Source organism: Montipora capricornis, chromosome 14 (genome assembly GCF_036669925.1).
Source record: "Montipora capricornis isolate CH-2021 chromosome 14, ASM3666992v2, whole genome shotgun sequence".
In the NCBI taxonomy this organism is placed as follows: domain Eukaryota; kingdom Metazoa; phylum Cnidaria; class Anthozoa; order Scleractinia; family Acroporidae; genus Montipora; species Montipora capricornis.
Window position 1 is genome coordinate 34,220,786 of NC_090896.1, and position 15,000 is coordinate 34,235,785.

The 15,000-nt window shown below is 38.9% G+C and overlaps 1 protein-coding gene across 1 annotated transcript in view; it reads left to right on the top strand.

The window, feature by feature from the left end:
- Positions 1-1,251: 1,251 nt before the first annotated feature.
- The window catches only part of LOC138032478 (transport and Golgi organization protein 6 homolog), a 29,069-nt gene continuing 15,320 nt past the window's right edge, over positions 1,252-15,000 (top strand). The window contains exons 1-9 of the mRNA XM_068880179.1: positions 1,252-2,540; positions 4,600-4,712; positions 5,055-5,220; positions 6,144-6,208; positions 8,017-8,123; positions 10,697-11,151; positions 11,756-11,985; positions 12,822-13,044; positions 13,518-13,910. Of these exons, the coding sequence (XP_068736280.1) occupies positions 1,271-2,540; positions 4,600-4,712; positions 5,055-5,220; positions 6,144-6,208; positions 8,017-8,123; positions 10,697-11,151; positions 11,756-11,985; positions 12,822-13,044; positions 13,518-13,910 (3,022 nt within the window). The 5' untranslated portion in view covers positions 1,252-1,270. The remainder of the gene's footprint in view (positions 2,541-4,599; positions 4,713-5,054; positions 5,221-6,143; positions 6,209-8,016; positions 8,124-10,696; positions 11,152-11,755; positions 11,986-12,821; positions 13,045-13,517; positions 13,911-15,000) is intronic.

The following is a 15,000-nucleotide window of genomic DNA, read 5'->3' on the forward strand; positions in this document are numbered from 1 at the left end:
ACCTGCGCAGTAACGTTGCGCACAAACAATTAGCGCGAACGTCCTTAAATATTATATTAGTAAATTTTACGGTTGCATCGACCTTAGAGTGCTTTTTGATAGTACCCTTAACGTCACATCTTTTCTCCCGTATGAGGACAGATTAACTCGATCTCTTATGTTCTAAGCCATCTATAAAGCTAGTCGCTGGGATTGTAATAAATTTTACATTGGTAAGACAAAGCGTGGGCTGCATGACCGGAAATCTGAACACTTCAAGGCGTTGTTAAGTAAGATTACTATCTCCCAATTAGTGGACTAAAGCAAATCCTGTATTTTAATTGGCTACGCTGCTAGAGGACTATTAGTAATAGTCCTCGAGTAGCGAAAATTGAGACGCTTTATTATTGCCTTTGCTGTCCGACTAGTTGGGTGATACTAAAACAGTTAGACCGTTCGCCCTATAGGGGCAACGGGTCGATAGCCCATTCGGCTTCGCCTCATGGGCTATTGACCCGTAGCCCTTGCGGGCGAAGGGTCTAATTGTTAAATAACACGTCAGCTGTTGCTGGCATGGGATCACTTTGAAATTCTAGCCACTGGGAGGTCCCACCGCGGAATTGTACCATAAAAGAAACCATTTTTATCCGTGATCTTCAGCTATCCTTAAATGAATACGTTAGCAGCGAAAAGCTGTATCTTTATTAATACGTTTTACATGTACATACATGTACATGTATTGTATTACCTCCTTTTGAAGGTGTATGATGTATATTTTTACTGAAGGCTAGTTAATTAGTTTGTTAGTTAATGTAATGTTATCCTGATGATATAGATAATTTATTCTTTGTAATGTTTTACATGACTCCTAGGAATACCATTTTTATGATAAGATTTCGTGTTTAAATAAAGATTGATGATGATGATGATGATATACGAAACGTTAAGTCACTAAAAAAATTATTTCAGTTACGCGCTTGTTTAGTCTCATGTTTGTCACCGCAGTTTGCGTTATTTCTAATCAAGCTTCTAGGGATTGTTCTTGTCCTGTTCTTGCCATTTTGTTGTAAAAAAGTTTTTCTTTGGTTTTCTCTGAAAAAAAAATTATTTTGGGGTAAAATGGCTATAAAATGCTCGAATAATGCTTAATGCTTTTGAGTCACTAAAATTCTCGTAAAAATGCAGAACAAACGTTAACTCTAATGGACTGGCCTCCCCCCAAACCTCCCCCGGCTACCACACACACACACAAAAAAAGTGTTCTTAGTCAGCGGTTATTGTCATTTCCAAAATGGCGACTGTAAGAGAAGTTTTATCTTCTTTGAATATCTTGACTTCCAATTCAACCATTTCAAAACCTACAGGAAATAAGCAAGATTTTGACGAGGTACTCCTTTCAAATCTCGAACGATTAAAGGCGACCCTGGATAAAACCGATAGATTTGTGCATTTGCAAGAGTACTTGGAAGGAAGAATACACAGGCGCACGAGGCGTTCTGATTTTGTGGAAACTAAAGAAGTTTGCGACAAAGAGATCTCAGAGACAGTTATAAAAGAACCAAGGACGGAAAATGTGGATTGGGATTACACACGTAAAGATATTGCTAGGTGGCATTATGTCGAAACGTGTCTTGAACTTTTATTATTACTAAAGGAGTCTTTGATTTTGGCAAAAAGCGAGAGCGGAGGAAAAAATCTTGAAGCAAAGCACTGCAAACGCGGGGTTGGCGCTCCTCCTTTACCTGCAGATTCACTTGGTGTTGGAGATCAAAAGACGGTGTTAACTGTTGTTCAATTTGTGGTTATTTTAGGAATTTGTCCAAATCTCTTACCTGGGGTTGGTTTAGCAGTGGAAAAACGTTCGGGTTTTGCAAGTTTGCTTAAGACTCAGTGCAGTGTTAAAAATGAAAAGCGGTTATTTAAATGTGTAGACACTTTGGTTGAGTGTATTGCACAACCATCACTTGGTTCCCTTGTTCTGTCAAGACATTTGGGCGACATCTTGTCCGGGCTTTTGCAGATTTGTTATGCTCCAGTGACAGCTTATTTAGCCTTCAACTCGTCTGAGGCTAGTGATTCTTTTAATGCAAACAATACGTGTGATGCAGACCTTTCGAGAACTTCAGGAAGCCTTGTTACTGATGCTGGTGTTGGGACATATGAGATGGTGAGGAATCAAGCCTTAGAGGATAAATGCGTTGGGAGAAGTGATAGTGAACTTCGCCCGAATAATGTTTATGAACTTGTGCAGTCACAAATTTATGATAATGAGGGTGATCAATCATTTTTTATAACTGCATCTGACAGGGAAAAATGTGTTTCTAATTTGCAAAGAATTCTTGATCGTGTATATCAACCAGTTGTTGTAAGAGAACTCTTGTTCCTGCAATGTGGTCCAAAAGGTGCAGGCAAACAAGGCAGTAAATATGAAAGAGGAGAACCAAGTGTAACAGGAACCCCTAAGTGGATGAGGAATGTTTGTGGACAACTGTTGTCTGAAAGACTGATGAAACCAAATGGAGTGAAAGCAGTTCTTTTTGGCGTACTTGAAGAGTCAAAAGGTAGTTATATCCCATCAGTCTTGTTTAACAATAATAATAACAATAATAATGGCAATAATAATGATAATTTATTGATGTAGCTATCCCAATAGACCATGCTATGAGGGAAGAGGAAAAAGAGAAGATAGAAAAATATCAACACTTAGTAAAATAGCTTAGAGAAAATATCAAAGGTTTGAGTGAAGGTATTGCCAATTGTAATGGGGGTGGCTTTGGGGACTGACCTGAGAGCTACCCCAGTGCGCATTTGCTTGAGTACAGTCAGGATCTGTTGAGCTGATGCAAAAGACCATGCTCCCAGTCACTGCAAGAATTTTAAGAAAGATGATGGAAGGCTGAAGATAGTGTCAAAAGGAAGAAGAAAAAATTAACTTGTAGCTTGTAGGTAACCTTAAGCAACTGGCTGCTGCCTGGCACCCATTGAGATAACTTGTCTCTTAAGAACAGTGATCAATGTGACAGTGAAGATATTAACAATATTATAATCATGACATCAAAGATCTAAGGGTTGTATACAAACCATGATCCATCCGCATTCAACTTGGCTTTGAGAAGTTTTGAGGAGAAGGCTGACATGCAGGCTGGGTGCCATTGTCTTCTCAAAGGGGCCAAAGCTGGGCCTACAGATGTCTAGTCCACCCAGACCCAGCATACATTTCTGTTGCGGGACAGGAAGAAGTACATGCAAAGTCGAAGAACTGCTTGTGAAACCACAACAGTGGATGTTACAGGCTACTACAGAGGCAAGAAGTGGCAAGTAATCCTCATTAGTGATAGATGAAATGATGAAGATCAGAAACTGCAGGGCTAGACTAGACTGCTTTCCTTGGCTTTCCGTCTGGCAGAATACACCAATGCATATGTGGTTTACAAGGGCTTTTGCAGCAGATATTTCTGACTAATGTGTTCTTTCATAGTAAGGCCGGTACCCGTACCAATTATGTCCAGAAATGCAGGTAATGGTGAAAATGGAGGATTTGGCGAAATGCTGCCAAATCCACCACATGTCGCCCACTTAGCAAAATTCTGCCAAATGTGCTTTTTTTGTTGGGCCCCTAAGGCCAGCTTATTGTATTCGATTGTTGCACTCTTGGCAAAATTTTACCAAATTGGCCATGTTGAAATTTAGCGGAATCTGCCATTTTTGAAAAATATTGTTGTGTGGCTATGAGTATGAGGTGGGCAGTGTGGCACAGGTTCTGGAAGACTGAAGTGCACTTTAACAAACAAAATACCTTTCCTGGCATAACAATGCCCTCAAGATCTTTTTATTTGAGGTACGGTATAGTCACTTACAGAACAAAGTAATGAGAAAATTAAACTGACTGCAATATTCCTGTAACAAGAAAACTATGTCAGTTACTGGTGTTTAAAGATATCATTGTACCCTTTGTAATGGTAGTGTTTTCCACACCTTGGCAATAGTAATAATAATGGTCACACTTTGTATCACATGATGTTTTGAGCTGCCTGTTATTCATATTGGAGCCTTGATTGGTTGAGTGAACTGAAGTGATACATGAGTGATGCAAGTGGTGACTTCTGCCTTAGCAGACAGCTTTTAGGGAGCAAATATTGAGTGGCTAATTGACCTTGTTGTTTGCTCGTTGATTTGTCAATGAATGTATTTGTCATCCTTTTCATGTATGCAAACATTATGGAATTTAGGAAAAAATGAAGTAAATAATAGTCGAAAAGGTTCATACTTGCAGCCATTTGGCATACAATGTTGATGTAGACTAATGAACACGACAAGTGACAGAAAGAAAACAATGTTTAACATGTACATGTACATTGTACTTCTGGATTTACATCACCTGTAGACCCACAGAACGAACCATGTTAGTTCCTTTAAATGAACATGAGGGGTGTACTGGACAAATGTAAGATTTATAAATTTAAAAAAGCCTTGTTGCATTGAAGCCACTTTTTTCTCATGAGTAGGTTCACTTGAGAGAATAAAAAAAAAATTGATAAAGGCACTGTAAATAAGGTCATGGACACTTGAAACAGTACAGCCAGCTCTTTAGGTTCATTCTTGATTGGTTTGTTCTCTTAGGAGATATTGGTTCTGCTGACTGGCAAAAGTGTGATGCTATTGCTAAGGTGATTGCTAATTGTCCAAGTCAGGCCACATCCGTTGAAGGATATTACAAGCTGTTGTCACCCCAGGTGAGTTGGCCACAGTTTTCAAGTGGCATGCATGTAATCTAGCTGTCAGAAGAATTTCGCTGCAAGGAAATGGCACAGAGTGAGAAGGATCAGCATAATTGAGGGAGAAACTTATGAATGATCTGTCCCAAGGATGCCTGAAAAAATATGCTTGAAAAAGACTTGAACCCTGGACCTTGGATACATTGTTCTGCACAATGGTTGGTAGCATAATAATAATAATCATCATCATCATCATCATCATCATCTATTATTTTGGTTTAGCAGTTCACAAGGTATTTGCAATATGTTTCCATGATCACAGAGTCTATGTAAAAAAAAAACATTTTTAATTTGTGATAGGTTGTTGAGCTTTTGCATGGACAGAATGCTGGAGTTGGGAGATTGTTTGTCAGAGCTGCTTGCAGCGTCATTCGGCAAATGTTAACACAGTACCCAGAACTGGCTGAGAAATTAATCCTGCACCCAATTCTTGAACCTTTGGCAAAAACTACAGGAAGAAAAGAAGGTACTTGACACTGAACTTCACGTGATGGGTCTTGAGTTTGAGTGACAAGTTTTGATTATTTCTTATTGAGCCAGCTCAGATTTAACTTTATCTGGTGGATACTGTATGTCCCTATCCATCCGTTTCAATAGGGCAGGGGCGGGTGTCTTGAAAACAAAGACCCTAAAAACTTGAAATCTCGGAAATGACTAAAGTACCCCAAAACCCTCAATTTGGCTAACCCTAGTTCCAACTAAGTCTAACGTTGGTTTTTTGGCCTAGGGTTAGCCAAATCAAGTTTTTGGGCTCTTAGAGTCTTAGAGTCTTCTTGCTGTTGCAAGAATAGAAAAAACTAAATCAAATCTCTTTAATTAAAGTGCAACTACACTCAAACATCTACTTTTCTTTTTTTCTTCAAATTTTGAACACTTTTTGTTTACCTAACACCTAACTGGAAAACATTTTAACTTTTTCTAACCCATCGCTATTCCTTTGAGTATAAGTTTTGGATTTCACAGCCCACCATTTGTATTGCATTTTCCGAACATTGGAAAATAACTAGAGTATTGTGACTCTCTACAACTCAGTAGGGAGACTAACAATCACAGTGAAGCATATAACATCTATTTAACCCATTTCACTTATGGCTGGTACAAAACACAGGTCACAGGTCATTGTGTTATCAATACAGAAAGAATCCTAAACATTCATTAAAGCTAACCTTAGGTCTAAACAAGAGTTTTTAGGCCTAATGTTAACACTGGTAAATGGTTAGGTTTCTTTCAGTATTGGTAATTGAAGCAATGACCTGTGACCTGTGTTTTGTACCTGCCCTTTCACACTCATGGATGGCTTTCTGTCAATGATGGATCACCTAACATGATTGATATTTCTGTAAATGTTCCTATTTAAAATTATATTTCAATGTGCTTTTCCATTCTAAGGTGAATCTGGCAGTGTTTTTGTGAATGAAGCTGCTGTGATGAGATGCATTGAAGATATTCACAAGGTTTTTAATGTTATAAATAGAGGATAGTACATGGCTGTACGGAGATACAAAAATTTCTCTTCGAGTGTTGTAAATTATTGAACACGAGTGAGCGCAGCGAACGAGTGAAATATTTTTCAACACAAGAAGAGAAATTTCATATCTCCAAGCGGCCATGTAATATTCTATTTATTAAAGAAACTCCAGTGAAATACTAAATAATTTCACGAGAGACATTGAAAGGCGTGATTTTCATACATGTATGTAACCTTAGCAATGGTGATCTTTTTACGTGTGAAAATAACATGTCATCTTTATGAGTGTGTGTGTGTGAGTGGGAGGCGCAATGGCCTCATGGTTAGAGTGCTCGACTCTGGATTGAGGGACAGGGGTCAGGTCCTGGCCGGGGACATTGTGTTGTGTTCTTGGGCAAGACACTTTACTCTCACGGTGCCTCAGGTGTATAAATGGGTACCGGCGAAAATGCTGGGGGTAACCATCCAGGGGGGAGTACAAATACTCCTAGTCGCTTCATGCTACAAGAAACCGGAGATAAGTGCCAGCCTGATGGGCCTTCTGGCTAGTAACAGAGACTTTCTTTTCACGTGTGAAGATATCATGTTTTTGCGCGAAAGCTCAGTTGGTGTTTCTTTGGTGTTTATGTAATAATGTTATTTCTTTTAAAGTTGTTTTTTTTCAAGCTGTGACTTAATTTTTAGATTTTCAATGATTTTCCTGTCATTCCAAGCATTAACCTTCTTGGTTCACAACTTTTAAAACTGTAATAATTGAGATTTTCGATAAGAAAAGTGGCAAGTTGAATCTACATGTAATACTTCCACAATGTAATTTTATATTCTCGGCAAACTCTGGGAATGCTGTAAAAGTAGGTCCCGGCCTGTTTTTTTTCCAAGACATGATGTTATAATTTTCCCATAAGTTCCAAGTGATGCATTTGGATTTAAAAGAATAATCACTCATAACAAATTAAGGAACAGTTAAGAGTGAATCCAGTGTGAGAAAATGGTTTTTGAAAGTTGACATTGTAAATGCTTTTTTGGAGCCCCCATGTTAAAATAATAATGACTTATTGCTGTCTTAGTGAACAGAATTTTTGTATTAGAGAGAAAGAGAGAGAAAGAGAGAGCACATGCCATCCTCCTACTTTATGTATCCTGAGTTTGATTTTCAAACCAGCCTCATATCATAATAATTTATAATATGTAATGACCTAATTTGAAGGTCAGAATGCATCTCATTTGTAAATTTCTGGACATACCTTACTTACATGTAGACTGCAAGCAGTCTCTTTCTTCTCCTATCTCACATGGGTGGCAGCACCTTTTGAAGCTGTATTGTAAAGCCCAGGCGTATGCCACACGAGCAGGTAGCGCAAGAAATTCCCCAATCCCCACTGGTATTACCCAAATTTGTATAGTGTTTTCATTTCCATCTGCATGTATGATCTCAGGATAAAAGGGTGAGTACTTGCAGTCCATTCTCGTTCCCAGAGTCCGCTTTTATTTTTGTTAGCACCACGAACATTGACTCTGGCCACAGCCAAAGCAAGAAGTCTGCTACTCACGGACTTCTGGATTTTCTGCGCATTCTGAGAAATTTGAAACAAGAACCATTGTCAGTGGGTACAACATCATACCATTACTGTGATTGTGTGTATTTTTGGTTGTGGCCAGAGTCTGTGTTCTTAATTCTTGGTGCTGACCAAAAGAAAAGCGGACTCTGGGGACGAATATGCTCGCAATTGAGACAATTGCCTCAAATTTGTGAATACTGGAGAGAAAACTGGCCCTGAAAATATTACCTTTCAGGTGTTTGTTGTGGGATCTCATACTAGTGGATTGCCATTCATGTCAGCAGTTATACATCCTTTGTTTGAACTCTTCTGTTTTGTGAGGAAAAGAGTTTCTCATCTTAGGTACAGTAAGTACAGTGTAGAAGTGCTTTCAATAATATTGGTTGGTATACGCATGTGTGTCAAGTTAAAATTTTTAAGTACCAGTAAATGCAGAATGCTGCGTAATCTTCTAGTTTAAAGAAGCTATGTCATGCAAAATGATGTAGTTTCATAACATCCACAATGCCCAAAAAGTAGAATAAAACATTGCAATAACCACTTAAAATTGTTGAACAGCATAAAGGAAATAAAAGGAAAGAGAAGCATGGATGGGCACAAATGGACAAGATTGAAAAGTATTGCATTTGGGTGTTGTTGAAAAAAGTCGGCCAGACGTTTTTCAAGTTTATGGCAAATTGCCTTGGTTTTTGCCACATGTAAAAATGAGCTTGTTTGTGATGTAATGATAATCTTATCAGTAAAGGAATTGCACATTACCATTTTCGAGTTTTAAACTTGTGGTTAAGTAAAGATTTTCCCTGAACACCTTAAAATAACGGAACATAGCCCCTTTAAGTAAAACAAAAATTATGTGTGTAATAAATCAGATATAACTACTGTTACTTTAATATGCTTGCCTGGGCTATATTCTCCTGCCCCAGAAAAAGTTAATGTTGTTGAATACTTAACAATAATAATATTATTCTACGAGGGCACGCTGGATATGAAGTGATGATAACCAATGAGCTGTGTAATGCCAAGTTGGTTATAATCATTTTATATCCAGCAAGCCCAAGTAGAATAATTGTTTTATTGAAAACTGCAGGATCAACAAAATTGTCGTCTAAATCATTGACTTCTGCCTCGGTCAATTCCAGTCCAAAACTGCTTTTGTCGGTCGTTTTTTCTCAGAGCTGCAGAAATGTTTTCACCTTGCTTTACTGCTGATGCATTCCTTGACCTTATTAGGTACAGCAGCTATATGAACTGATAGCCTGTGTTCAGCGAGCCAATGAAACTGTCGGAAATCTGATATCCCTAGTTCATTTGTTAATAATGTAGATTATAAATTATAAATTATTTATTGCCATTAGCATTTTGGTTAATATTAATTTTAGGGTCTTAATGTGTTACTGTGGCAGGTGGTAAAAGTTACCTAGAACTTATGTCTTCTGCAGTGTACTTTGGCAAATTTCATACCAACTTGAAATGAAGGCAATATTAAAAGAATGAAAATAGGTTGAAATAAGGATCATTGTTGTTTGTGTCCCTGTTTTTGTCATATTGTTGACTTAAAGATGTCAATCATTGTTGATTGGCAGTTGAACACTCACACATGGCAATGAGAGTTATTATGCAAACAGCCCTTCAGTTGGTCGCTGGTTATTAATGTGATGTTGTTTGAAATGGCTTTCATCTTGAAATACCTCACAGATTTCAGATTGTTTCACCCAAGCTGCTCAACCAGAGTGTGTTAAAATGCGTGGTGACGCCCAATTTTAAATTGTCAAACTTCATACTCATTTTTCTTTGTGTTACCTTGAAAACGTTTTAAAGTCGGCTTTCCAAAACAAGTGGTTGGCAGTTTCACAAGTGGCTTTTTGGGCCCGAAAAATTTTCGGGACTTTTGAGAAATGGGCCCCTGGTAGCATAGTTTTCTCATAACGCTGATAACTCCTGAACTGCCGCCCCACCAACGATTAAAATTGTCCAGCATTAAACAGTAAAATCTGAAAATGTCACTTTTAGAGGAGTGGGTAAAGGATTAATGCCTAGGGAATTTTGAGCATTACGAGGAAAAGAGTTGAAATATATATTGAGACGCTTCCTCGTCCAGACAATTTGTCCCAGAATGGGCAGTTGTGAAGTGTACAAACACATGAGTTCTTTGTGGTTTCAATAAGTACCAACAGCCAACAAAAAGTGTTGGGTACATTGTACTTCACTCAGAGAAGTCAGCTAATCTTTTCCCCTTATTTGAAAACAATAATTAAGACAAATTCTGGACAAGTGTGTGGGGGCACATGCCTAGATACATAATTTATTATTTCTTAAATTTGTAATTTTTTCATCCCAACAGGACAATAATTATTATAGCAAATGGAATTTATTTTTACGTGTAAAAGGTTAACATTCAAAGTTTTGCCGATGGAAGAAGAAGATTACAAACATTCACTAAGCTTGCTCAAAGAAACGGTGCCATATAATAAACAACTTATTAACCTCACTTGCTCAGGACCATACTGGGAAATCTTGTCCCTCTGTCATTTTTGTCATACTACCACGACCTCAGGCCAATATTCCCCAGTTCGGCTGTCGTGATTAGTATATTTACGAGCCTGCTAGGGAAAGCCAAAATACAAACAACTAGTAGAAATACTCAGCAATATGTACTACACACCAAAACATGTAATAAGCTATTTATCACCCATGTTTTTTGCACTATATTTTTAACAAGTGAATTGTAAACAACCAAGATTGTGTGACAGATTTTTACTTGACAACCACAGGGTAAACCTCAGCACCTCAACTAGTCAAACCACTTCTCTACTGTGCAAGTATCATGGAACAAATTTTGTACTTGTTTTGTGTGTAACTAATAAAATTGGATACTTCACTGAAACCAGCTGCCAACTTTGAACATTGAATTACAGATCAGCCTTGCAAGAAATTCTTGCCCATGTGATAAAGCATTCAGAGTCACACGATTCTCTTACAGTATTGTACACCTTGGCTTTCAAGCAGAGTCCTCCAGAAAAATTTGTATCAGTGAAAAGTTCTTTAAATGCAAACTCGGATGACATAAACAGAGGAGACAAAGGCATCCAAATAAGTCTTATGAGTGATGACTTTTTCTTTGCAAATGGTGATAATGGTGGAGTAGTGATCAAAGTTGTGAATGATAATGCTGAAGACAGCCTTGGACAAGATGACGTCTTGAGGATCATGCAGGGAGATGGCTTGAAGGACAGTGAGGTGCGAGCATTATGTATTGTGGAACTTTTGAGTGGCCTCATGAAAGATAATGTTGCTGGACACTTCTTCATACACCTGATGCAGGAATTGACAAATGTGATATCAGACTTCTCGGAAGATTTGGATTTTGAAGGTGAATAACATAAGTTCCTGTTATTGCATTTCTTCTCAAAGGTAATGGAGTATATAATATTACTACAGGTTGCACTAGAGCCAATTACCTTTCAGGAACAAAATAAGTGTGAGGCAGTATGAGGCAGGAACGACAAAGTCAACATATTAATTTAAAACAAAAATAATGAAAGAAATAATTATGATTTATTACATATATAGAAATGTATTCTGTACCTGTATATGCTTCCAGTCCGCTGGGGGTAAATTGATTATTGTAAAGCGCCTTTGAGACGTTGTGATAAGGGTGCTATATAAATGCACCACTTTACTTTACTTTTACCTGCACAAATCCCATAATACACTTCTTTTACCCCTTGGCCCCTCCCCCCCCCCCCAAAAAAAAAAAGAAAAAAAAAATTGCATAATCATTGTTTGCAATTTCTCCTGAGACAGAAAGATGTCCCAAGAGACATTGAAAACAATGCCTATGCAAATTGTTTTTGGGGGGAAGGGGAGGGGTGGGTAAAAGAGGAAAAGAGGTGTCTTATGGGATTTGTGCAAGTAGAGAATTGGTTGGTTTTGTTTTAGTACTCAACATGATTTTTAACCTCATTATTTTGCAGGTGTGAAGCAAGGCTTGTTGATTCTCCACCTTGTTGCTCTCATGTGTGAGAAGCTTGGGCCCACCATGGTCCAGAATATTCCACAGACTCTTGCCTTCATTCAGGCCACATTGAAGCGTGCCTGCATAATTCTTCATTCAGACCACGTGGGACTGGGAACAGCATTTATTACTCACACAATTTCTTTGTCTCTTGGGATGTTGTCGGCGGTGTTGGGTGGAACAGTTGAGGTACTATATTTAACAAAAACAGGAGCCCATTATTTTATGGGCTCCTGACAAAAAGCAAACTTAAAATTAATAATTGTGTTGGGAGTCTTAAAACCTATGAAAATGAGTTGCCTGGAAACCTCATTCTGGTTCTTCATTCTAGTGTTTGATCAATCGCAAATTAGTACGGATAATCAAGTGGTGACGAGAGAAATTAGGGAATAATTTCAGATTTTGTCCAAGGAGACGGAAATTATTTGATTTTGGACAATATCATGGGTGACAAATTACGTTCATAAGACAAGGATTTCTTGCCCGGGGGGGGGGGGGGTGGGGGAAGGGGAGGAGTGCTTCTCATTAGTGGGCAAATGGGGATGTCCGCTGGATGGGGTCGCATTTTCACGACTGGATTGTCTATAATGGGGTTTCATTTTCAACAGAGTTCCCGACAGAGTCACTAGAATGGGGTCGCCAAATTGTTGGGATTCTGGCTAGTGGGATTTCAAAATAAAAAGATTTGCGGTAAAAAGTTGTTACAGAAAGAAGTGTAGCGCTGTTGATTTAATATTTACTAGTCGCATTGCATTTCGTTTTGAAATTACAGTTAATAGGCTTTATGTAAGGTTTATGCATAAACAGAAAGTGACTAAGTTGGGTCGCTAAAATTACATTTACCCAAAGCCTGAAAGGGCACTGTAGGAATTTCACATGTGAAATTATAAATTAACACTGAAATTTCGCAGCAGAATTAACATTTTAATAAGGAGTAGTTTATCATCCATGTTATTAATGGAATATATAAGAGGCTATGGCTATGGAGAAAGGAGAATAAAACAAAGAATAATTATTTCTTTCAGCTAAAGAAAGAACATCGCCTTCTTGTTCAAGATCTGGTGCCATTACTTGCAACACTAGCGGACAGTCATCCATCAACAGCAGTCAAGGATATGGCTAATGATCTGCGTATTTCTATTGCAACACATGGGGCAGTCTGGAGTCACAAAACGAAGAATGTCACTGGAAGCACAGACCAACAAACTGACATTACACAATTAGCTTCTGGTTCAACTTGCAAGGAAGGTACAGTATGAAAACAGGAACCTGATTATGGGAGATTACTTGCATGTGGCTGAGTTCTCGAGCCAGCGCTTCTGCGAGTTTGCTGGTGTCTGCTCGCACAGAAACATCCCTGAACACTCAAGTCTTCATACTCTTGATTCCACTAACCTGATCCAAATCTCATAATTCAGTTTTAACGACAGTACATGTCTGGGGCCAGTTTCTCGAAAGTCCCGAAAACTTTTCGGGCCCGAAAAGCCATTTTTGAAACTGCCAACCGCTTGTTTTAGAATGCCGATCTTTTAACATGTTTTCAAGGCAACAAAAAGCAAAATAACTGTGAAGTTTGACGACTCAAATCCTCTCCATTCTTGAGATACAGAAGAAATTGTCACACCCGGAAATGGCCCGTAAAGTTTCGGGACTTTCGAGAAACGGGACCCTGGTGCCTCAATGCAGTAGCTTACTTAGAAAAAGTTTGTTATATTTGGTAGGAAACCAAGACTCCAAATCGAAAGACACAGTAAGTCCTCATTCTCACCCTGATTCAGGGTTCGATGAGGCTTTTTCCCAACTCTGTGATCCTTTTCTCCCTGTACGAGGCCAAGCAATTATGAAACTGGCATCACTTTTGCGTCAGAGGGACCCAAAGGCCATGGATAGCACCGATACATTACTCAATATTTTCCTGGAACAGCTTGCACATGAAGACTCCTATATTTACCTGGCAGCGGTACATGGACTCGTTTCATTGGCTGACATCAGGGGTGATACTGTCATACCACGCCTTGCACGCGAGTTTGCAATTTGTAGGAAGGAGGCTTCACGTGTTAATTTTACAAAGAACGAGGATAAAGAAAAGGGTTGTTATAAGCCAAGTGGTAAAGGTCAGTTTCGAGGGATTAAGCAGTCTTACAATGTGTGATTAACATTATTGGTTCTAATTATATACTAAAACAGTGGATAGCGTTGAAGGCAGGCTCTGATTGGCTACTCAACTCCGAATATCCTTTGCATACACTCACAGACGACAGCCACAACACCAGGAACTTCATCCCCTACTCTTCTCGAATAGTGTGTGGGTTTTTTAACGTCCCACAGGGAACTAATGAAAAGGGAAGATATTTGTGAGACGGAGCCTACGGTTTATAGTCCTTTGACTACTGTGATGACGAATATCATCGTCGATAAGAGTACAGACAACGCTGAACCACTTTCGATTTGTTTTTTACCACAATATTCAGCGCCAAAGAGAGTGTTTATCTTAGAGCGTGACCAAAATCATGACACAAGGAAAGACCAAGCGTTGTCTATAACTTTCTCGCAATATGATTGGTTTATTTCCCAAAATGAGCGTTCCTGATTGGCTATTACATTGCGTGCAAAGTTGACGCGAGCAGCGTGGCCTAGGCTCTTATCGACAACGGCAAAGTGGCCAATCAGATTGTGAGGTTGCAAGCAATTGTGGTAAAAAATGATTTAAAGCTTAGCAACGCTTAGCGCGATCATTTGTCATATAAGGTCAAACGGAGGTATATCAGCTGATAACCGAGATTGAGTAAACCAATCAGACCACGAGAAATGCATCACCCGATGTTGAAAATTTAATAATGGTGGATATCCACTACTAGTCACCTCCACTTCGATGAATAGTTGTTAACTATCCAATAAAATGAACGGATAAATTGGATGTAAAGTGCCGATCGTAGTTAAAATGAAGAGATTATACTTGCTGTTAACGACGCCTTCCAATCTTGAAACAAATTAATAAGCACCAATTGTAGGACAGGGTGAAGCTTGCTTATGTGAAACTTTTTGACGCTTGCCCGGACTCAGAGACGCTGAGCAAGGAGCGCCCGAGGACTCTGGGTACGAGAATGAGTTACGTGAGACCAAACTGCTTATACCTGTGAAACCTTAAAGGGCCACCGACAACCGGTGTCCTTTGCGCGCCTTTGTTGTTGTCATTATCCGGGC